The following is a 24,987-nucleotide window of genomic DNA, read 5'->3' as shown; positions in this document are numbered from 1 at the left end:
ATTAAAACATTCAAACCTGCATTCTCAAGAATGCCTGTCTTAATTATGGTTATTAGCAAATGAAAGGGTTGTTATATTTTACAAATATATGTCACACAATTTTTTTATTTCACATTAGGGAACCTGTGTCAGCAAATAATTTAAAATTTTAAAATCAATATAAGGACATAATTTAAACATGCAAATATTTTGCTTTTAAAATTGAATGTAGACAGTGATACAATTGCAAATGTGCAAATATTCCTCTATTATGTGCGTAAGGAAACCATTTCCCTTCACCCATTATTCGTAGAAAGCATTATTGGTAGGGAATTAAAACACTTTGATTTTAAAAATCAGTTGAACAAGTTTCCATTTGGGCAAATAATTACTCTCCCATTAATTCATTATGTTTTGTTATCTCCATTAACTGTCTATATTATGGCAAGTCTTAGAGTCCTTAAGTGATATAACACACTTATACATTTTTAATTCCTTGGGTGATTTGTACTCTATATTTAGCACATACACAAGGTCCCAATGCAGCTTAATAAGATCATCTGAAAATTACCTGAATTATTTATGCTTAAGTGCATAGAACAGCCTAAAGGAAATGTATTAAATGGAATAACCAAATCTATTTAGGAAGAGGTAATTCAAGTAACTTAATCACTCTGTTTACTTTTGTCTTCCCCCAGGTGGTTCTGAAGGCTGTTTATCTTGTCCTTAACCATGACATCAGTTCTCGCATCTGCGATGTGGCACTGAACATCGTGGAATGCTTGCTTCAACTTGGTGTGGTGCCCTGTGTAGAAAAGAACAGAAAGAAGAGTGAAAACAAGGACAATGTGACTGTGGAAAAAAGACCAAGTGAGGGAACGTTCCAGTTCAAAGGAGTATCTGGAAGTTCCACCTCTGGATTTGGGGGCCCTTCAGTTAGTGGAACTGGAGATGGAGGAGGAGAAGAAGGAAGAGGTGGTAATGGAGGAGGTGGAGGAGGTGATGGAGGTGGAGGTGGAGGAGGCCCCCATGAGAAGAACGATAAGAACCAAGAGAAGGTATGACTGGACCACATTTTGTGTCCTCTTGAAATGTTGTTCCTGATTTCTTTCCAATTCTTTCTTGCCAGCAATTTGTTGACTCAGAATAGCAGCTAGTCACTAGAGCAAGAAAGTGGTGAGTCTAGAAATCTCTTCATTAGGTTCTCAGCAGGCATTAGTAAAAACAGTTAGGTGAAATTGTATCCTACATTCAAAAGCCATTGCCATCCAAGCAGTGTTAGAACAAATTCCCTGGTCATGTTAATTCTGCAAGTGAATATCTCAGATACACTACATTGCCATAATTCTCAGTCTGCCAACAACAGTCTCTCTCTCAAAACTTTCAGGGTCTGACCTAATGGAGTGGCATTCTAGTCTTCTCAGGCTGCCAAAACAAAATACAATAGATTGGGTGACTTAAACTACAGAAATTTATTTCTCACAGTTCTCGATGCTGAGAAGTCCAAGATCAAGGTGCCAGCAAGGTAGATTTCATTCTGAAGCATCTTCTCTTGGCTTGTAGGTGGCTGCTATTTTGCTATGTGCTCCCATGACATCTTTTTTCAATGTGCATGCAGAGAAAGAGAGAGCAAGCTCTCCAGTGTTTCTTCTTATAAGGGCACTAATCCTATTGTACCAGGACTCCACTCTCATGACCTTATTTAACCCTAAAATTTACTTCCCAAAGGCCACATCTCCAAATGCCATCACCCTGGGGGGGTTAGGGCTTCAGCATGAATTTGGGGGAGATGCAAACATTTAGTCCATAATAAGCAGTATAATTTTCCTGAAAAAATTTAAATAAAGTTCTTTCTCTTGATTTCAGGAACACATTTTTAGGTAGCCTACTTCAATCACAGGTAAAGGGAAAGAAAGGGAAAATTTTTGTTTAGTTAGTTGCTTTGTTGATGTTGGTTTGGAAGACTAGCCTTGGTTCTCTTATGTCTCAGTGTGTCACTTCCAGGTGTCTTTAGCTTTCTTATTACTGATTGTTCCTGAATTTAATTCCCTTTGACTTGACAACACCTGATTTATGATCTCAGTGCTTAATGTCAATAATTAGTTTTCTCTTTTAATTTGAATTTTAAATAAGAACTACTGCAGCTTAAACTCATATAATTTATGCTGATTTCAATTTGGGGTTTTAGTTGGAAAATGCTATTAAGGAATTGAAATCAACAAGAGATTTGAATCTCTAACAGGTGACAATCTACACATCAGGCCAAGTATTTAGAAGTATAAGATTTCACTGTACAGAGTTCTACCACCTACATATTATATAGAATATAAATTGTTATTTTCTTGTAGGCTATCAGGTTTTTACATCTGAATGTGTTCCAGTGCTCTTTCCTCTTTTATATTTTTTTCTCCATCTCTTTCCAGTCCTACCCGATGCATGTTTAATGTGCATTTAATCACCTCTGTTTCTTCCCTGATTGTCTACTCTTATTTTTCCCAACATTTGTGGACTCTGATCTAATTATTCCTGCCCCAATATTCTTAGGTTCCTGAACCTAAGCTTTTCTTTAGGATTTCTTCTCCTCCCTCAATCATGTATATGTTTTCCAATTCTAATAGAATCTTTTGGTACCTAAAGTCCCCAACTTCATACTTTCCCAAACATCACTGAGGACAATCCAAGGATCCTCAGATCTCACTGTAGATGAAAATTATCTAAATGATGATATAGATCACAAGGGATTTGATATTGAATCCTAAGATCTAAGGAGTTATTCAATCAACAGTTATGTAGGAATTAGCAAACAAATACAAGTTATAAGGACCAAATTTATAAACACAGCAAACAGTGAGATTCTTAAATTTTCAGTTTTTTTACCTGTCAATTTAGGTGGCCACTCAAAGAGAGAATAGTGCTATGTCATTATGTCATAATATTCAGGGGAAAATAGAAAGAAAAAAATTAAAGTTGTGAAATTTTGATAAGCTCTTATCAGTAAAGCTTAGATATTCCCTAAATTGATGAGGGCTTTGTTATGTTTATGAGGATCTCTGAAGTTCATTATTAGAATTTTGTTTCTGTTTTTAGTTCAAAAATTTCACCCAAGTAGTGGGGATTTTTTTTTTGGTTTTGTTTTTTTTAATATTTATTTGGTTGCACCAGGTCTTAGTTGTGGCAGGCATGCTCCTTAGTTGCAGCTCCTGGGCTCCTTAGTTGCGGCACGTGGACTTCTCAGTTGTGGCATACAAACTCTTAGTTGCGGCACGCATGTGGGATCTAGTTCCCCAGCCAGGGATTGAACCCAAGCTCCCTTCATTGGGAGCACGGAGTCTTATCCACTGCGCTACCAGGGAAGTCCCCCAAGTAGTGTTTTCATCTACTCTCTTATTAAAGAACTGCAAGTCTCTTGCCTATTTAAAATCTAGCTATCATACTAGAAACTTGATAATATAAATGCTACTTTAACCAAAACTATCACTTGATCAGGATGGGATTTTACAGAGTCAGATAATGTGTTCTCCAAAACAGCCACCAAAGATACAAATGTTCTGTAGTTAGTTCTACAAAATAATATTCTTTGTAATACAGAGAATTTATAAAATCATACCTGACCGTAGGTCAGATGCATTGTACTTGGGAGTCACACAGGTCTGTTCTGCCTCTATCCCATCTGTTATTTTCAGTGGAATCAGGAGGTTTATCTAATTTTGCAACCTAGTAATGCCAGGAGCATGCGGGAATTGATTAATTCAGAAAGGAAGATCTAATTTCTATTTCTGTATTTGCCACTAACTGGTACTGAGAGCTTGAAATGTTATTTAATATCTGTCCTGATTTCTGCCTGTAGCTGGATACAACTTTCTGAATGTCTTCTACTAGAGGAGCCAGAATCGCAAGGACATCTGAAGGTCCAAAGAAATACAAATAGATATTTACAAAAAGCTTTTGGAGCTAGGAATTTGCTTTAAAGGAACATATGATATCAATAGTTTTTAAATGTATGTAAGTCAATCTTCCAAATCAGCCCTTACCCAGGGTGACCTTTGGCTGTGCAGGCTGTGTACTCCACAAGGGCTCTCGCCTAAGGAGTCCAGACAGGACTGAAATCCAGTCTGAACTCTGCTCACCACGCTGTTTACCCAAGGGCTGCATCTACTGAGAGGATTCACCTTTTTCTAGTTCATCCACCGAGAGGAGTGCCTTTTCTAATTTGCGCAATGTTGCCCCCAGTAGATAGCAGTGCCCCACACCTAGAAATAATAATTAACACTGGTTTTGCTATTATTACATGCCTTCCATGTTTTACCTCACAAACTGTGAAATACGTATTTTTATGATTCCTATTTTGTAGGGCACAGAGTGGTTAAGTGGCTTGCCCAAGGTTATGGAGCTAAGATTTGAATTTAAAACATTTCTGAATTTGATATGTATGTATGTATGCATGTATAAATAAATAAATGTATGTATCTGTGTGTGTGTATGTTTGAGTCTTCCATTTACAAGCATCTGAGCTGTAGAGTTCGCAAGAAACAGACTCAGACAAGGAGATATGCACACAGGAGGTTTCCTGGGGTGTCTGCTCAGGATCAACGTCTGTGGGGTGTAAAAGAAGCAGGATGGGGCAGAGAGAGAAGTTGAATTGCAGTGTAGTTGTAACAGAGACTTCAGCCCATCACACAGGGAGCTCCAGAGATGGGATGGCTCTTCAAGGTAATCCCCGGGTGAAGTAAGGGAGCCCACTTTATTCCACACACCTCCCCACACACACTCTTTATGCTCTTGACCAGCCATTGGAGGCAGACTGCTTCCAGGAGGAGAGCATAACCTGGATCAAGGCAGGTCTCTTTAGCTAAGGGCAATGCCTGGAGAGGGACTCACCTGAGAGCTATCATCCATCAATACTCCCAGCGGCTCAGAGAATGAATGTTCAGTTCTGAAGGGGGCATCTCTGGAGTCCAGCACCACATCCACTATATGAGTATTTGGTTAGGAAAAAAGGACCAATTATATAACATTAGGCGAGCAGAGAGCCTACCCCATCACGTAATGAACAGCACGTGATGTCTAGATAACCCCCATCCCTTTCACACCCTTCCTGCCTTTGAGTATACTTTCTATGTGGGTGGCCCCAAAGTTTATGTATCAACCTGAGCATATGAAGATGGAAAAGGCCTTCACAATTTACAGAGCAATTCTTATTCATTATTTCATTTGTTCGGCATAGTAAGCTGATGAAGTAGGAAGGGAAGCTATTAGGAGCCTCGATTCACAGGTGAGAAAGCTAAAGCACAGAGAGATTAGTTCATTTACCTACCGTCATATGCAATTAAGGAACGGGAGCTGGACTCTCAGGTCCGCAGTGGCTGTGCTGACAGCAGAAAGTAGTTAGAAGGACTGAGGAGTGTTGGAGCTTCCTGAAGGTAATGGCACTCCCACGCTGGGATCTGCATCATTCCTTAGCAACAGCTTCCTTATGCTTCTTTGGAAATAATTCAAGAAAGTTCATTTTTCTGGAAGCTATGTTCTTCACCAAGAGCAAGGATTAAATGAGTCAAGAGAGAGGATGATAACACTTCTCACAGTTCACCTCGGGAGGGCTTCCGATTTAGCCTCAAAGAACCATGCTGAATATTTACAATTTTTTTTACATATTCTCTCTCTGCTTGTGCATGAATATTACAATATAACGGAGGCATGAAATTAGAAAAGTCCTTTGAAAATGTCAGAAATTGCCACATGATTTCACAGTTTCAGACTTTGATCAGTTCCAGAAATTTAGCAATAATCCTTGCTTGGTGATATTAACAGAAGCCTGCTGATGAGGGTAGCTTCTGGAAAATCTACTTGATTTCATCACTGATAGTCCACACTGTCTCTCTCTAGACAGTTATTCCGATAGTCGAACGAGGATACGAAAGCATGTCTTCTAATAAAGAGGTCTGCATTCATATCCTGTAGCACTAGAGGGTGTTCAAAATGCATAAACATTTTCTTTCTCGTAAGTCCGTTCTAGAGTTTTGAAAAGTTAGCTTGCCTGTTGAGCCCTTGACAATTCTGTTTCCCAAATTGCAGGGGCTTGCTGCAAAACATAGAAACTTGGTTTAATAATAAAATAGAGTCTTAGCACCAAAAGAATCCTAGTGACTAAATGAACCGAATCTTCTTTCTTTCTCGTTCATGGGTACTAGGATGAAAGTACGCCTGTCAGCAACCATAGGCTTGCTCTAACCATGCTCATCAAAATAGTGAAGTCTCTGGGATGTGCCTATGGTTGCGGAGAAGGACACCGAGGGCTCTCTGGGGATCGTCTGAGACACCAGGTATTCCGGGAGAATGTAAGAGAACTAAAGTAGATTCCGTTTCCTCTTCCTCTTCCCTCCCTCCAAATTAGGCATGAGTCCTTTGACAATGAGGGTCAGTGTTTCCTGAAGAATACTGTATTTTGTAAGGGTAATTAATGCTGTCATAAGGTGGGAGGATTCCCACAAGATATCTCAAGACATCTAAAACCCAGGCTTAGGAAAGTTTAATTGGGAAAACCACTTCTGCCTCCTTCCTGGGCAGGCCAACTCCCAACTGGTAAAATAGTGTATAATTGGAACATGTGAATTCGAGTTTGAAAGAACATTGCAAAGATGAATACATTTAGCAAGCTTCTGATAGTCCGTGGCAAATAACTTTTTAATCACCTGCCTGGGCACTATGGAAGCATATGTTATATTAGAAAAAGGGATCAAAGTTTAGGACTTGGTCTGTTGTTCTTAGATATGGAAAATGGCCCTTATTGGGACAAAATAGGACTACAAAAGTGGCCAGTCATTTTCTGGCTGCTTTGTTTGAGAATGAACCTTGACTACTAAATATTTGAGATCATATCTCTTTGAACTGTGTGAAACTTGAAACTCTGCCCTCAGGCTTGCAAAGCATAATTCTGTAATGGAACATGGAAATGTAATTCCAGCTCATTTTCATTTGCCTCCACTGATGACTACTGTTCACTTAAGACTTGAGCAATAACCCACCTCCACAACAAGTCCAAACCGCAACAGTTGCCCTCATACATACTCTTGAACTGAAATAATAAGAAAATATTCCCTTAAAAGTAAGGGGTTGATGCAAATTTGAGACCAGGAAACCTTTTGGCACTATCTTAGCAGAGTTTTAGGATCATGCCAAAGTCTAATGCCAGCCCATTTTTCCTTGGTATTAGGTTTTGTCGTGAAACGTTCACACAGCCTTAGCATGCTGGGTTACTTTCCTAATCTATCATCTACCTATCTATCCATCTGTATATCATTCTCTTTCGTTTATATTCGCTTGTGTTGTATTATATTAATTATTTGCATGGGGGAGTTTTATTCATAGTAATTAACTTCTAAATACTGAAACTTGAAAACTTTGACCAAGATCTAGATTTTGAGGCCCCAAATTTTAAGAAATCAAAATAATAAGTAATAAGGCAGTAGAAAGCTGACATTGCCCCCATCTCTGCACATGTGTATGTGATTTTTGATCTTTGATTTTTATTCTATCACAGTATGAATAAACGCCTTTAAGGCTAAAACCATATCACTCCTCATGCAGAAAACTAATTCTATGAAATCAAACATCAAAATATAAAAGGAAGTGTCGTGCTGTAGTTGGAGGTATAAACTCGTTTTGACATCAGAACCTGTCTTTCTAGAATTGGAGAAGGTAGGGCTTAGTTGGATCAGAAACCACTTGAGAGGCTGTTGTTACTGCTTAATCACCATGTGTTCTCTTCTCAAGAGTACTGAATATTTCCTGTCAGGATGTCCAGTTTTCTACCCGTCTTCTCAACTTTGTTGATTTACGTGGCAATACCATTCTCTAGTAGCCCAGTTCAGTACTCACTATAGGGATTATACTTACTTGTCCATGCTTAGTAAACGCGTTGTCCGAGAGAGAATTTTTTTTTTTTTTTTTTTTTTTTTGCGGTACGCGGCCTCTCACTGTTGCGGCCCCTCCCGCTGCGGACGCGCAGGCTCAGCAGCCATGGCTCCCGGGCCCAGCCGCTCCGCGGCATGTGGGACCTTCCGGGACCGGGGCACAAACCCGTGTCCCCTGCATCGGCAGGCGGACTCTCAACCACTGCGCCACCAGGGAAGCCCCGAGAGAGAAATTTGAGCAATTTTCCCTGGGAATGTGTAATTCAAGAAGCTAGATATTTCCAGATTTCTCTGGCATTGGATTGTCAGAAGTTACTTAACTTTTAATATATTAAAGATATTTCTTACCTCTACTAGATCAGGTCCTCTATACTTTTATTTTTTTTAATAAACAGATTAGTACTGCAATGATGTTCATCAAAGTGCCTAGCAATTCCAGCATGTTTCCTGGAATAGTCTCATCATTAGCTTGTAGTCCCAAATTATTGAAAGGGAATTCACTCTTTATATCTCTTGGAGAAGTTTAAAATATTCATTCAGAATCAAAATGCTTATGGTTTGATATTCTGATTCTTGCTTAAACTTCTGATTGAACTCATTCAGACGTCCTAATAGCCTCTAAAGAGCAGATTTGAAACAATGCCTTTTTTGGTGTGTTTTACAGAGAAGTAAGAAGTACTTTACAGGCTTCATTTTATAGCAAGAATCATTTATTTTATAAGAAAAGAAGCTTGCTTTAGAGCTAGCAACCAGTAACCTCTGGTTAACACCTAATTTCCCAATCTTCTATGACCGAGTAAAGGAAAAATGGAAAAAAAAAAAATCAATCCACCTGACTTTGTGGTACAGATGGAGAGACTATAACAAGGTCACACCAGGATGCCTATTGCTAGTTACAGTTTTCAACCTTTTATAATCTTCCTTTTTCCTCTCGAGTTTTCCAAGAATCTTTCTCTGGGCCTTGATTTGTCAAAATGGTCCTGTAACTTAAATTTTCTTCTGGGCCATCATTAAGGCCCACCAATAAGTCCCAATTCTCAGGGACTGCTTTCTCAGGGATCTAACTTACTTGCTTTTGTCTGATTGTCCACATTTCTCTATCCTCCTTTAAGGTTGTCCTCACCCAGCCACCCCTCCCTTCTTTTTTTTTTTTTTTAATTTATTTTATTCATTTTTGTCTGCATTGGGTCTTCGTTGCTGCCCGCGGGCTTTCTCTAGTTGCGGCGAGCAGGGGCTACTCTTGGTTGTGGTGTGCAGGCTTCTCGATGCGGTGGCTTCTCTTGTTGCAGAACACGGACTCTAGGCGCACGGGCTTCAGTAGTTGTGGCATGCAGGCTCAGTAGTTGTGGCGCATGGGCTTAGTTGCTCCACGGTATGTGGGATCTTCCCAGACCAGGGCTTGAATCCGTGTCCCCTGCATTGGCAAGCGGATTCTTAACCACTGCGCCACCAGGAAAGTCCCCTCGCATTTGATCTTTAGCTTTTTCCCCTCAAGCCAGAGTTCTCTCTTATCATTTTCCCATTTCATTCAATTGTTAAGGACTTTCTTTTTTATGATGATCTTGTTCTCCGCAAGATATCAGCTAATCTCTATTATTGGTCATCTTAAATCTTTTTTCAAAGTAAGTGTTATCTAGATACATTTTCCCCAACAATCACTATCTAAACTATTCATGTGACTATTATATCATAGGAGAAATAACCACTATGAGGAGGTAAGACCCTGGCTTCTAATTTTGGCTCTGCTCTGAAACTTGGTGTATCAACTTGGGCAAAGTTCTTGACTTCTTTGAGTCTCAGTTTCTTCCGCTGTAATATAGGGAAACTCTTCAAATCACAGAGAAGGTGTGAAAGTCCAATGTCGTTATGCACTTACAAGCAAGAAACACATTTTAAACAGCAAAGCACTGCACAAATGTGATTTTTCTCTCAGTAGTAAGAGAGGGTTAGGGAGCCCTCTAAGGGTCTCAGATAGTATTAGTGCATCCTGTCTGTGGCCTTCTCCAACCAATGAATGTGATTTTATTTGTTCTGATGGTGGGGATTACTTCCTTTTTCTTTGCTAGATGGCAAAATTATTTGCTGGATCATAAGAAATATATTTTTGAGTAGCAGGGCCTAGTGAATGGTCAATTGCTTTTCATATCCTGAAGACCAACTTCTATTTAAATAACAAACTTCCACAGTCAGAAGCAGACACAAAAATCAACAAACTAGACTTGCCTTTATTTTATGCCTCTTTCATGTTTCAAAGATCCTTCCCTCCTGACCATATAAGAGGACTCTGGACACGCACTTCCTACAGCCCAGTCACACCATCCATTAAATCTACTTAAATTCAAGACAGCTGAGCATGGGAGTGGCCTGCTCCCTCCCATGGCACAAACCCTTTGAGGTTTTCTAAACCTTGATGACCAATCCTATCACCTACCTAAATTTTACACTTTAAGTTTTTCCCTTGAGATCTTAAAATCTTGATCTTGGCAAAAATACTGAGCTCTTTCTGGGACAGCATTAGCCCCTAGTTTGGGGTTTCTCCTGAGGAGCAGCCCTTCTCCAAGTCATATACCTAGTGCTGCTCAGCCTGTCTCTGCCCACTGCATTCTCAGACAGGAGGGGCTGGCAGGGTTGGTGGGCAGCAGCCGGCAGGGATGGATGGAAATGTTTGCCTTTTGAGGGCTTCTGTCACAGACCACTGGTGTCCCTGTAGCTTAAGCTGGTACGTGTGACTTCTTCACTTTTCTTCCTTCCTTGCAGGCCCAGAACTGCCTCACTAAGTTATACAAGCTAGATAAGATGCAGTTCCGACAAACCATGAGGGACTATGTGAACAAAGACTCTCTCAATAACGTAGTGGACTTCTTGCATGCTTTGCTAGGATTTTGTATGGAGCCGGTCACTGACAGTAAGTAAAGCTGCACCGAGTTCTAGGAGAACTCGCTGGGAGGTAAAGCAGGTAGCATTTCAGAGACACCCTAAATTTCTAGGGATAGAATGGAGAGGAGAAGATATCTGTTTGTGTGTGCATCGTGTGTGTAATAAAATATAAACATGAGAAACTTGTACATCATCTTTGACACACTTTAGAGGCTTTCTGAGGACAACTTAGCTCAGCAGATGGGAATTTGGTAAAGCTGTGGCATCGTCACCTGTAGCCCCTCTATCCTTACACTCTGCTCATGGCACTCCTCTCTCTCCCGTGACTTTCTGTTGTATGTCTGCTGAGGCAAGGATCAAGGAACAAAGAAATATATTCATTAGTTCAACAAATATGAAATGAGCCAGGCATAGTGCTTGGTGATTTTTTCACAAAATAAAATAGGAAAGGAAAAAAAAAATGACAGTAAACATAGTAGTAACATAATTTTGATATATACATATACTGAATTTTAAAAAGAATGGGCAAAGGGATCTATAGATAGGCTAATAAGCTATAGCTTCGTGGCTTTAGGAAAACTCCAGTATAGAGACCTATATTACAGGGCACAACCAGTGAACACAAATGGCATCCATAATAAATGAGCACCTCCAGTACCACTTGAATGCAAATGCAGTAATGAAGTGAAGGTGATGTATGAAGCCTGACTGAGTAAAATATACATTTTAATTAGAGCCTGGGAAGAAATAACTTCTTAGTATAGGCTGTTATTGTTTATATAGTATATGTGTGATAGTGGTTGATTAATTTATAATGGAGCTATATTTGATGGATTTATTTATTTTTCCTGCTTTCATAATCTTTTTTTCTTTTTTCTTTTAAATTTTTATTGGAGTATAGTTGCTTTACAATGTTGTATTAATTTCCACTGTACAGCAAAGTGAATCAGCTATATGTATACAGATATCCCCTCTTTTTTGGATTTCTTTCCCAGTTAGGTCACCACAGAGCACTGAGTAGAGTTCCCTGTGCTATACAGTAGGTTCTCATTAGTTATCTATTTTATACATAGTGGTGTGTATATGTCAATCCCAACCCCCCAATTCATGCCACTCCCCCTTTTATTTGTGATGGATTTAGAAACAGTTTTTCTGTTTGTACCCCAGGCTTTATTGTTTGGTTTTCACATTAAAGGAAAATATTGTTCCCTATAGAATCCCTGAAATAATCTATGTTATTGAAATTGTTTTAAGCCAAGCACATAACAAATTTATAAATCAATGAAGTGAGAATTGTAGTTGAGGTACTGCAAGAGAAATTCTTGATTACAAACTTTTTTTCTCTTTTTTAACCTATTTGAGATAGAAACTATAAGAATAGACTAAAACATTTCTTTCTGTAATGTAAAATCTAAAGATAATCCGCGGCCCATTGACACAGACAGTGAGAGGTTGGTAATAAGGTCTGTTACTTTAAAGTGATGAATTCCCTCTGGAATTCTTGAGACGTTAAAGTGGCTCACGATGAATCAGCCAGCCAGAGACACACATCCTATCTGATCAGTCTTGGAGCTGCACATATCCTGCCCCTACAGTCCACAGGTGGCTTGCAAGCTATGAGGAATACTCTGGCAAGGCCACAGAATGTGTCCATGGAAATGTGAAAAACTGGCATAAAATGCCACATAGGGTGATGGCCTCAGTTCACTGGCGTTTCATGTGTGAATGAGTTATAAGGAGGTGGATCCAAGGGAGGTTGTAGATTTTTCCAATTCATGTGGCCATGGAGTCTCTGGACTCCATAGAAGCTGCTAGAAGTCTTGTGCAGCTCTTGGCCAGACTCAGTCTTTTCTGTTTCCAGTGCTGGCATGAATTCCCCTGCAGGGCCCTGTCCCCACCCCCCTTCTGCCCCTGCCGGCTCACCTGGTCAGCCCAACCTCACTCCGCTTCTCACAGACTGAACAGTTTCCAGTGAGAAGCCAGCATTCTTCACCACCAAAAAAGCCAAATCAAATTAAGTCTGTCTCCACTGAGGGACCATTCAGTAAATCATATATTTTTTTACATGATCACCTATTTAAAAACTACTTAGGTTTAAAAGACTTTCATAGGGTCAACAGTTGATCCTCTTTTTGTTGCTAAGGGTTATCAATTAAAACATTTCTCAAAGTGACGGAATGTGTCATAGTAAAGACTCTTGAGGAGACTATGAGTTGTTTATCTTTAAGTCCTCATAGAGATGATCAAACCGGGAGTATCCTCAGTCCTCTGTTTCTGTATTTTGTGTAGCCCTTCAGTAACTCCTGGAGTACTTCATTACTTCTTTAAACTATGTAGCTGAATGGAAACACTGCCTTTAATTGGTGCCTTTGCATTCCAGACAAGGCTGGGTTTGGAAATAACTTCACCACGGTGGACAACAAATCCACAGCCCAAAATGTGGAAGGCATCATCGTCAGCGCCATGTTTAAATCCCTCATCACACGCTGCGCTTCAACTACGCATGAATTGCACAGCCCTGAGAATCTGGTGAGAAGCTCACCTCTTCTTCCCACAGGAGTTCTCAGTCTCGTGCCGTGGCCTTGAGAAAGAGAAGTGAAGTCTAAAACTTTTAAAGTTAAAATATCTATTTTCTCAGTGTCACCAGTAACTCTCAGTAGAAACTCAGCAACACATTTCTCCTCCGTTACTTGTTATCCTACCTGCAAAGTGGATTATCTTTTCCATCTCAGAGGTTCTGTGGTAGTTGCTGAGATAGTTGCTAGGTACTTAAGAGCCCTTCAGAGAGAAGGTGCTAGAGCCCAGCGTGTTGGCTCATGAAATATTAAAGAAAGTTATACCAAGCTTTTGTTTGAAACCATGCTTACTTTAAAAATTAATGCAAATATGCTGCTGAAATGGGTTTTGTCTTCTTTGATCGAACACTGTAATCTTTTAGCTGCTCTTCCAAAAGACAAAGACTGTTAATTAAACCACTGAAGCCACAGGTACAGAGAGCCAGGCTATAAAAGGTTAGTGTTTAATTGCTACTAAGGAGATTGTGGTTTGGGATAGTAACATGTGGATGAAGACTGAGACATCTGATATGACTAGATGAATTCAGGTCTCTCCGAGGAATAAAGAAGCATTTCTCTGTCTCACCGATCTGTTAGATACAATGACTGCTATGCAGAAATCAGCCCATTTACACATATGGACACTATCTGCTAATCTACCTAAATCAAAGAAATGGTCTTAAGCTACTCTAAACCACTGAAACTATGTATTCACTTAACTTGAGGTAAACAGAACAAAACCCCAAATGAAAAGGAATTTAATTTTGCTGATTGTTGAAGCCATCCTAGCAAGGTTCCTGGAGTCTGAATAACTTGGGTACCATCCATGCATTCAGTTTGGTCATGGCAAGAAGTAATTTGACAAGTTGATTATAGTATATGCAGCTCTTATAAGTCTTAACCTACAAACTCGTGTATAGAAGAGATACTATATTTCTTAATTTTCTTTAAATCAACTTAAGTTCGGATTTGGACCCCCATTCCACCAGAATGGCTGGAAGTTGAACCTCAGTCACTCATGGGTCTCCCCACCTCACAGAGTAGTGCAAAGATCCCTGAGTCTTAGGTAGGACCCAACGCCTGGTGAGGCTCCGTGGGTTTCAATCATCAGTCATGCCTGTTAGTTCACGTAGTGCTCCCTGCTGCTTAGGGATGGGCTCTCTGGTGAGTTTGGGACCCTTGCTTTCTGCGGCCTTGCCTTCCATGGAGGAGCCACCAAATTGCAGAGTGAGAGCATAGGGCCTTGCTGCCCAAAGGATCCAAAGGACATTCTATGTTTTCCTTAGTAGTACTTCCTCCTGCTTTTCTAAACGTCATAGGCATAATTGTCCCAGTGGTCTTAGGTTTTGAAACCCAAAAGGGTTATAAGATAAGTGTTTTGTTTTGTAGGCTTCTGTGTTCTGCTTTGTCATGAACCTTTCCTAAGACAAAGAATATAAGTAACTACCTTCTTCTTTTTTTTTTTTTGTGGTACGCGGGCCTCTCACTGTTGTGGCCTCTCCCGTTGCGGAGCACAGGCTCCAGACGCGCAGGCTCAGCGGCCATGGCTCACGGGCCCAGCCGCTCCGCGGCACGTGGGATCTTGTGGGATCTTCCCGGACCGGGGTATGAACCCGTGTCCCCTGCATCGGCAGGCGGACTCTCAACCACTGCACCACCAGGGAAGCCCAGTAACTACCTTCTTAAAGAGAGAAGAGAGTGGGGGAAATGCTGAATGCAAAGCTTAATATCTTTAAAATAAAAGTCCAGCATTAAAAGTTGAATCACTAATTTGTTGGTTTTAACAGCCCTGTATCATCTTAAGTCCATAGTCAAGCTCATGTTCAAATGGGCTACAACATACATATTATTTGTTAAATCTGTGAAGCAAAATGGATCATCCTTGAATATCAGGCTCTGTTGGAAGTATCTAGAGGACTTAGCATATTTTATCACAATGATGCAGAAAATTTGGAGAAGCTGAACAGAGACTGAAATCTCTAGTCTAGACAAAATTCTGAGTGCCTTTTTTTTGCAGGCATCTCTTCAGAAGTCACAATTAAGAGAGAAAATTAAAAGCTTGGGAATCCAGTGGTTAAAAGTGTAAATTGATGTCTTTCTAATGATACAGCCAACTTTCTGAATATGAAGCATGGTAACCATCTTTTTTCATACTAAGGATGATGGGCAAGGTTCTTGGTAATGTTACCATAGGAACAATGGAGGGACAGGATACCATTGGTTTCACTGTAGTAATATGTTTTCTTCTTATGATTCCAATGCTCATCTAAATCCAAGGAATTACCTTCTACCCCTCTTTCTGTGGACACTATTCAATCACAGCTATCTTTCCCCGCGCTTTCTTTCTGGCCTCCAAACAGGGGCTGTATTGTGACATCCGTCAGCTGGTCCAGTTTATCAAAGAGGCCCATGGGAATGTCTTCAGGAGAGTGGCCCTCAGTGCTTTGCTTGATAGTGCTGAGAAGTTGGCACCAGGGAAAAAGGTGGAGGAAAATGAACCAGAATCTAAGCCTGGAGGTGGTAAAAGGTTGGAAGCTTGAGCTCTCTGAATATGAGGGTTTGCCTATGTCTGTAGAATATAATCTTCTGTTGTACTGTCTGTGTGGTTCCTACATGGTGTGTAACTCCAGTACAGGGATGGGGGAACTATCATTTTTTGTACAAGTGATATCACTGGTGGTGGCCCAGCAACAGATTAGAAAAGGAATGAGTTTACCATCAAATAAATGCTGCCTTTGTATGAATCAGAGCTCAGTTGATCCCAAACTTTCATACACTTGAACCACACTTCATAGCTCTTAATTACATGGTAAAATGTTATCTGTGTTTTGATCCCTCCTACAGCTAACTTACATTCTTGTCCAGAAAGGAAAATCAATTATTGATACCACATCATCCTGTTCAGCAAGTAATATTTTTAACATGGCAAAAGAAAAATTGCTGAGCAATGCCCAATTATTTTTTCTTCTAATAAATACGAATTTATTGTATGCCTATTATATAAGAATTGCCACTTACGAAGATTAAAAGAAATACCTAAACTTAAAATCCTGCCAGTAGTTAATGGCTCTGTCTGCAATGATGGTGGTATCCTTAGGCAATATGGTAGCTAGGTCATGACTCAAATGGTAGGATATGTTCCATACCGACATAGACTCATGATGGTATAGGGTTTGCAGGGCATTTAAGTTGTCTATAACAAAGTGTTTTGCTTTATGAAGTATATGAAGTATTGGGAGGTGGTGTCCTGCTATGTTGTGATTGGTGGAATGTACCATTTGCATAGGTCAGAGGCAGGAAGCATTGTGGATAAAGGCCAGGTGACCTCTGCACCTGAGGAATGTCGCAGCTTCATGTCCGGTCGCCCCTCACAGACTCCAGAGCAGTAAGTAGCGTTGGTTTTGTCTCCCATGGAGTGGGTTGAGCACTTCCCACTGGAAGAAATTCTGTTTTCCAAGTTGCTGTTTGTTTGTTTTTCATTTCTGTTGAACTTCTCCTTCTGCCCTTTATTTTTCACTCCCAAAGCCACTAATCTCTACGGGCCCAAATCACAAATAACCAACCTCATGCTTCCAGGAAACCTCCCTCACTGCCTTTCCCATTGCCAGTCTCTACCCCACCTCTGCCTTTCATGCACAGTCCTACAGATTAATCTTGAAAAATAGCATGTGTATCAGGTGGGCTGGGGATGGCATCCACTTTCTTGCTTAAAATCACTTACGACTGTCAATGTAATCAATGAAGCTTTTCCAAAAATAAGTAAGATAATCTACTCTCCTGTCCAGCGTTAGCTGAAACATCGACTCTTCTCCTTTTCACCTTGGTTCTCTCCTGAGATCCTTTCCAATGCCCTCTGATATCAGTTTATCTCTACTTTTCATAATAACAAAATCAAAAGCATCATGAAAATAATGCCCTCAGAAAATGTGAGGATTACTGTAGACACCAAATATACAGTCTAGTTCTATGCAAGGCTCACTTCTATTCATTCTTCTTTTGAGACCTATTTACCCACAAGTGGTGTGATCAATATTTAAAATACCATCATTTTAGGTATACCATTCTACTTCCCCAAACCCTGATTTAGTATTAAATGATTATCCTTCCAGAAATTCTGCAGGATATTCCAGATTTTATAATATGCCCTCTCTAGAGTCGAGGAAATCACCGTCATGAAATAGGACCTTGGTAATCCACAACAAACAAAACCTTTAAGGAACAAAAAGCCTGCAGTTTTTTAGGCCTTCAAAATCTTAGAAACTGCCCCTAAAATGGGTGGAGAAAAGTAAGGAGAAGGTAAATCAACCCCATGGGTGCATGGACCTCATGAGTTTTTACTTACCATTACAGACCCAATGCCTAGACAGGGCTTGGCCCATCGTAGGCACTTAATTTTAAGAATGAATGAATGACAGTCAATGAAACAATAGACCTGCCGAATTACCATGTAGCCTTTGTCTCCTTTAATTTCCATTCTCAAAACTGAGGTTTAGTTTTTCCTTTCAGGACGTCTTTAAGGACATAGTAAAAATCTGAACATAAGCTCTAAGGGAAAAAAAAAATTAATGTGAAAGGCAAAGGTCTGTCTGTAGCTGAATAACCAACCACAAGACTAGTTAAAAGTCCTTACATACAGAATCTGTCCAAAAAAGGAGAGAGGACTTTTCCCAAAATAACACTAATAACTATTAAGCTAATCTGAATAATAAGAATGATTTAATAGGTAAACTAGATTTAAACATAAAACTGTCTACCTTGATAGGTGATTTAGTTTTCTAGATTGCAAAAGATTCTTTCTCTGTAGTGTTCTGTAAACACCACCTGATTTCTCAGCATTTAGCACGTCTGTTCTTTCCCTTGAATGAAGATACATGTATTAATATGCCTCTACATAAAAATTTCCACTTGGAGGGATGTCATAGAATGTCAAACGTGGGACTTTTCCCTGGTCCAAGTGGGCCCAGGAGATGAGCACACCACATGTCCTCTGTTTAGCACTGGAGAAAGGTGGGTGCGTGATTATGGCTCCTCCTCTGCCAGAAGACAGAGAACTTTCTCTTCCCCCTACCCCCCTCATACCCTTTACTTCTCCTTTTTCCCTTTTAAATAAAAATGACATTAACTGAGTAACATTAAAAGCAGTTTTATATGCCCACATCTCTGACACTCGTGATTGATACACACGCATTGGACAACGCTGATGCGGCATTTTATTGTAAAGCTGATCAATTATAGTCTCCCTGGATATTTCCCCACTCAGGCCACGTAGTCATATACTCATCACTGTGTTGCACATTCCCCACAGGTAAGAAATGCTTCAAACACTGTGATCGTTTGGTAAAAATAACAAGGAAGTCAAATTCTAAAACACTGCTTTAAATTCACACCATATTTGCTAAACAGAATGTCCTGAATTAAAATAATAATTAAAGGTATTTAGTACTCTAATGAGATTTTGAGAGAAAAAATCTGCATCCCCATGTAAATATCCCCAGAAAATGACTGCTTTACACAGTACTGTCAAATTTTAGGTAGATCCCGGATTTAACCCCAAAGCTTATAAACAGACCATTACCCAAACCCTCCCCCAAAAATAATTTCATCACATGTTACTAGAGTATTCTCCATAACCTTTTCTTTCCAAATTACTGAAGTATAATAATATGTGTTCTTCAAGTTGCCAAATGTGGAAAACACAGAAAAGCATAGAGAAAAAAAATGTTTAAATACCTTCAATTAGAAATAACCACAGTAAACTTTTGGTGTATTATGTTGGGTACATGTTTGAGCATGTGTACACACGAGCTTACACAAAGACACATACACGTGTACTTTTTTTATTAACCTGGTGATATCCTGCTTAATCCATTTTATCAGTGCCTTTTAACTTTGCAATATATCATCAACATTCCCCATATCACTAGTCTTCTGAAAATAGAATTTTAATGACTACAGAGGATGCCATCATATGGAAGTCGCATAATTTATTCAGCTGTTTCCCTAGAGGTAAACATTTAGATTATTTCCAATTTTTAACATTGACCCAGAAGCCTCAGTGAGCATTTGACCTTCTTAGTATCTACATCTTAGATACTAAGTAGATACTTAGTATCTACATCTTAGTATATTGTCCCATCATTTCCTTGGGATAACTTCCTGGAAATTGAAGTTCTTTGTCATGGGTGTAGACATACCCTTTGGATAACATCTTACAAAATTACCCTCTAGAAAAGTTGACTCATTCTCTCATCATGGCAGTATGATAGTATCATTGCTTTCTTCCCCTCCCAGCCCACCCCACCTTAATCTTTGCCTATTTAATGAGTGAAAATAGGGATCTCATTTCAACTGGCCTTTTTTTAAAATTCCTAGTGAGATTAAACTCTGCATACCATTGGCCACTTGTCTTTTTCCTCTTGTGGAATGCCCTAGTCAAAAATCCCTTTGGAGATGTTCCCATTTGTCTTACTGAGTCAGGCTAAGTTTTTGTTTTACTTTTTTTTTTTCTTTTTTTTTTTTTTTTTTTTTTTGCGGTACACGGGCCTCTCACTGTTGTGGCCTCTCCCGTTGTGGAGCACAGGCTCCAGACGCCCAGGCTCAGCGACCATGGTTCATGGGCCCAGCCGCTCTGTGGCACGTGGGATCTTCCTGGACCGGGGCACGAACCCGTGTCCCCTGCATCGGCAGGCGGACTCTCAACCACTGCGCCACCAGGGAAGCCCTTTTTTACTTTTAAACCTTAAGTTTCTTTGACTTAAGAAAGCTAAATAATCAGGCACTATGAAAATTACTTAGTGAAAAATTGTGGGATGATGCATCCCCTGGGTGTGGTGATTGCATTTTATTTATTTATTCGTTCAAGTATTTTTGTGAGTTTATTTAGGGCCAAGAATTATACTGTCCTGGGGTAGGGGTGGGGAATAAGATATGGTACTGCACACCCCCCAGGGAACTTAAAAAAATAAAAAGTTAAATATTTACTGACACTGTAAGTGCTTCAACTTTTATGACTCACACTCGCAGACGATTACCTGCAGTAATATTTAGTCTTATTTCATGGCTGAAAAAAATGATTTCCTCAACTTGACAGCTGAGACATGGCTATTTTCAAGAAGAGCTCAGAGAGTCAAGCTTGATCTCCTTCCTTCCACTCCCACTCTGCCTCTTCCTAAATCCCAGCCCATCAAAGATCATCCTGCACGATTTGCCACAGTGTCATTGGCAGGAGGTTGAAAGAAATGTAAGAGAATTTCACATGTGTTCAGACGTTTAACCCTCTCCTCTGCTTGCTTTCAGCGATGAACAAATGCAAGGGGGCAACATGGGGCGGAAAGATTTCTGGCGCAAGATGTTCAAATCCCAGAGTGCGGCGAGTGACACCAGCAGCCAGTCTGAGCAGGACACTTCGGAATGCACCACTGCTCACTCGGGGACCACCTCTGACCGGCGCACCCGCTCTCGGTCACGTAGAATTTCCCTCCGAAAGAAGCTTAAACTCCCCATAGGTAAAAGTATGTCTGTAGTTATCTTATGGATTCTCTTATTCCCTGCCATGTCCTCAAACCAACTCACAATCAAAGCAGAGCAACTCGTGGGAAGGTAGAGAAAGGGAAAGCTTTCAAGTCACAAAGCCTAGGCTGACTCCTTCATTTACTCATTCATTCATTCATTTTTTTCAGCAGATATTTCTCAAACCTTTCCTATGAGCTTCTATGGTGTGCAAACACTGTGCTAGGATTCAGGGATTAAATGGTGAGCAGAATTTCACAATGCCTGACTTTGCTGAATTTACAATCTATTAGGGGTGACAGTCACTAAAGCAGATAATCATACAACTAAATAGAGTTGCAAACTATGAATTTTTTTTTTTTGGTTGCATTGGGTCTTCATTGCAGTGCTCAGGCTTCTCACTGCGGTGGCTTCTCCTGTTGTGGAGCATGGGCTCTAGGCGCATGGGCTTCAGTAGTTGCAGCATGCGGGCTCAGTAGTTGTGGCACCGGGCCCTACGGCACAGGCTTAGTGGTTGCGGCGCATGGGCTTAGTTGCTCTGCGGCATGTGGGATCTTCCTAGGCCAGGGATCGAACCTGTGTCCCCTGCACTGGCAGACGATTCTTTAACCACTGTGCCACCAGGGAAGTCCCCAAACTATCAATTTTATGAGGGAAGTATATGTAGTGCCCTAAAAGCATGCAAGGATGAGACCTAACCTAAATGAGGGGGAGGAGAGGCAGGAATCAGGGAAGGCTTCCTGCAGGAAGAGATATTAATATCTGCAGGGTACTTGGGAGAAGGAGGAAGGAGAGCGTTCCAGGTGGTAGCAGTACAATGTGCAAATGTATTAGGAGGGAGGGACATGGAAGAACTGAGACAAGAGTGGTTGCATGACTATGGTGAAGCCATGGGGACCAGAGCGTGTGGGCCTTGCAGGTCAGGTTGTCTCTTCATCCTACAGCCCTACAGAGCCGAGGTGGGATGTTGAACAGGGGGATAACATGAGCAGGTAAACTTTTTTTCTAAAAGATCACTGCATGGAAAACACATTGGAGGGAGCATGAGTGGATATGGGGGACCAGATAGAAAGCTGCCCTTGTGCTCCAGGTATAAGTAATGGTAGCTTGGACTGGGTGGTGACCATGTAGATGGAGAGAAGTAGACATATTTGAAAGATACTTAGGAGGTAAAATCAACAGGACTTAACGGAAGATGTGGAAGTTGTCAAAGAGAACTGTATGGATTACGGTTTTAATCATGCAAGAGGCCTGGGTTCTTTTTGTTCTGATTTAGTCATGTAATTTTATAGTCCAACACTGAATGTTTTTATTCAAAGCATGTACATTTCGAAGACAATTTGTTTTCACTTTTATTTACATCAAGTCATGTAACTTTCATTGCTTGTTGGGCACATGCCAACTTTTTTGTTTAATCCATTTGGGAGAAAATGCTATAATGGTCTAATTTTTTTTTGAATTATTAACTAGGAAACTGGCTGAAACGATCCTCCCTCTCAGGCCTGGCAGATGGTGTGGAGGACCTCCTGGACATCAGCTCTGTGGACCGCCTCTCTTTCATCAGGCAAAGCTCCAAGGTAAAAAGGACATTACTTACGTAAGAGAATGTTGGAGTCACTGATAGAAAAATGTCAGGGCTGGGAACTGCTAAACACCTGGAGGGGCCGAATAAGGAGGAGCTGAAGAAATTCTCTTCAAGGTAAGTAAGTTTTGGAAACTTAAGTGAACTATGGAAACTAAGATGTCTTAGTATGAGGCAATCATAGAAAGGAAAAAAGTGACAAAAAACTATGAATAAAATTGTAATACAGATATAGAGAGGTATATAGGTATTAATTCCCAGCTACTTTTTTTCTTTGTTTTTTTTTTTTGTTTTTTTGGCGGTACGCGGGCCTCTCACTGTTGTGGCCTCTCCCGTTGCAGAGCACAGGCTCTGGACACGCAGGCTCAGCGGCCATGGCTCACGGGCCCAGCCGCTCCGCAGCATGTGGGATCTTCCCGGACCGGGGCACGAACCCGCGTCCCCTGCATCGGCAGGCGGACTCTCAACCACTGCGCCACCAGGGAAGCCCCCAGCTACTTTTAATACATGTATGAAATTCTAACATCTCAAGCTCCTATCCAAGGACACATAATTGTATAGTGATTTCTTTTACACACACACACACACACACACACCATATATTTTCCTTCCCTACTTTTCCTACCATCTGAACTTTTCTCCCCTTTGAAAAGGATTAAGAAGCTCAGGATGATTTTTCCCACTAAGTGCTTCTTCTGTTAAGCATTGTAGTAGCATGCAGTTTGGAAAAGGTCGTGATTCTTAGTGAAATCCATTTCTGATGAGTCTTCCCTGTGGCTGATTCATGGCCTGTAATGGCTGTAATTTTCAGCATGTAATAGGAGTTACATTTCTTTATATACAAATTATTTGCTTATACTCTTTCTTCTTTGAATCTCACTAAAGCCAGTTTTCTTCTATCTCTTTTTAAAGTAATATTTTGGAGTTATAAAAAGATTATAGCAACCTTATAAGACATTTAGAAGATATATTTATAATTCCTCCTTCATATTCTTTTTACTAAAATTTGGCCAAGTATTTGAGGGTCTGTGAGGTCCATAGCTTCCTTGCTTTGCTGTAAACAAACACATTTTAAGTGTTAGGAAAAAAACATGTTATTGCACTTTAGTTATAGTACACATTATAAATTCATTTATACTTGTTCTTTCATAGAGATTTGAAATCTTCTATTTGGCTATCTTTTACTTTCATCTGCTTCTCAGTTGTGGTGTTGTTTGTAAAGGATGAATATGACTTGTTCATAAATTTGAGTTTGGACTTTATCAGAATTAAACTCTAAGGATATCTCAATTGCTCACTAAATTATTTTCATAGTGCCTGATTATTTTACTTTCAATCTATGACCAAGGCTCTCAAATTATAGTTATAAGTGATGTCTTTTTTGGCACATGGGAATAAACTATACAGACTAGCTAACCAGATGTGGAAGCCAAAAGAAATGAAGTGACCTTTATATTCTAAACAACTTATTTTTCAAGGTAAAGGTTAGTATAAACACAAAGAATTTCCTCTGAATTGAGTTATCTGACTACCGTCCTTTTTTTTCTCAGGTCAAATTCACCAGTGCTGTAAAGCTTTCTGAAGGTGGACCAGGGAGTGGAATGGAAAACGGGAGGGATGAAGAGGAGAATTTCTTCAAGCGTCTTGGTAAATGTCACTTGGCCTAAGAATTACATGCAACTTTCATTACACAGAACAAACATTTGACTAGATAAAATGATCTACTTTCTATTTCCTTTGATTTCTTATTCATTTCTTTCTCATATGTGTTTTGTTTGTACTACTATTTATAGCTTCTCTATTTATTATCAATTTGGTGCAACAATTATGGAAGTCCTACCGTGTTCCTCATTCCCTAGTGGGCCCTGGGTGTGCAAAGAATAAGACACAGACTTCTCTTCTGCTGTTCTGTCCCTTATTAAAATCTGAGAGTTCTAAAAAAAACTCCAGGTATCCTTTTATCCATCCACCTATCTACTTAGGAATTCTGCACATTATATCCCAGATGGGTGGCCGGCCACCCTCTGAACACTTCCACCGAGGGCAAGTTTATTACTTTACAAAGCAACCTGTTCCAGAACTAGACAGCTTTCATTGTGAGAAAGTCTTTCCTTATGTGCTGAAAAGATACTTATCCATAAATTTGACTCACTAGTCCTAGTCATGATATCTGTAGCCACACACACACGCACACTCATACCCACATAATGCCAGTTTCACCTATTACCTATTTCATGTTCTCTCTTTTGATCTCACTTCTGCTCATTAAATATTGTTGATTCCTTTTGTTTTCTTTACATAGAAGAGTCTCTAGATCCATCACCAACCTGATTTCATTTTACTATATATTCTAATTAGATGATGTGCTTTACAGAATGTGGTGCTTCAGATGGAATGCAATGCGCTATATTTGACTTTAATCAGTGTAGTAGATAGTGTAACTGTTAAGCTCCCAGGGATACAGCCAGTGGATGAACACAATTTAAGACTGCATTATCTGTTTTCACATCACAGAGTTGGTTTGTATTGAATTTTGGGTTAACTTTTGCCACCTGTCCTTCTCATGAACAAATAT

General features: G+C 40.1%; 1 protein-coding gene across 3 annotated transcripts in view; it reads left to right on the top strand.

Moving 5' to 3' along the window:
- UNC80 (unc-80 homolog, NALCN channel complex subunit) overlaps window positions 1–24,987 on the top strand; it is a 241,703-nt gene that overhangs the window by 44,799 nt on the left and 171,917 nt on the right. The window contains exons 13-21 of one of the 3 annotated variants that reach the window (XM_032637295.1): window positions 678–1,037; window positions 6,168–6,314; window positions 10,647–10,794; window positions 13,147–13,295; window positions 15,682–15,848; window positions 16,608–16,706; window positions 20,618–20,832; window positions 22,301–22,407; window positions 23,963–24,059. In XM_032637295.1, coding sequence (XP_032493186.1) covers window positions 678–1,037; window positions 6,168–6,314; window positions 10,647–10,794; window positions 13,147–13,295; window positions 15,682–15,848; window positions 16,608–16,706; window positions 20,618–20,832; window positions 22,301–22,407; window positions 23,963–24,059 — 1,489 coding nt within the window. The remainder of the gene's footprint in view (window positions 1–677; window positions 1,038–6,167; window positions 6,315–10,646; window positions 10,795–13,146; window positions 13,296–15,681; window positions 15,849–16,607; window positions 16,707–20,617; window positions 20,833–22,300; window positions 22,408–23,962; window positions 24,060–24,987) is intronic. The other 2 variants (XM_032637297.1, XM_032637294.1) reach the window with 2 other exon arrangements.

This window comes from Phocoena sinus, chromosome 7, assembly GCF_008692025.1.
Source record: "Phocoena sinus isolate mPhoSin1 chromosome 7, mPhoSin1.pri, whole genome shotgun sequence".
Taxonomy (NCBI): domain Eukaryota; kingdom Metazoa; phylum Chordata; class Mammalia; order Artiodactyla; family Phocoenidae; genus Phocoena; species Phocoena sinus.
Note: the sequence above shows the minus strand (reverse complement) of the source record. Positions and strands in the feature narration are given on the sequence as shown.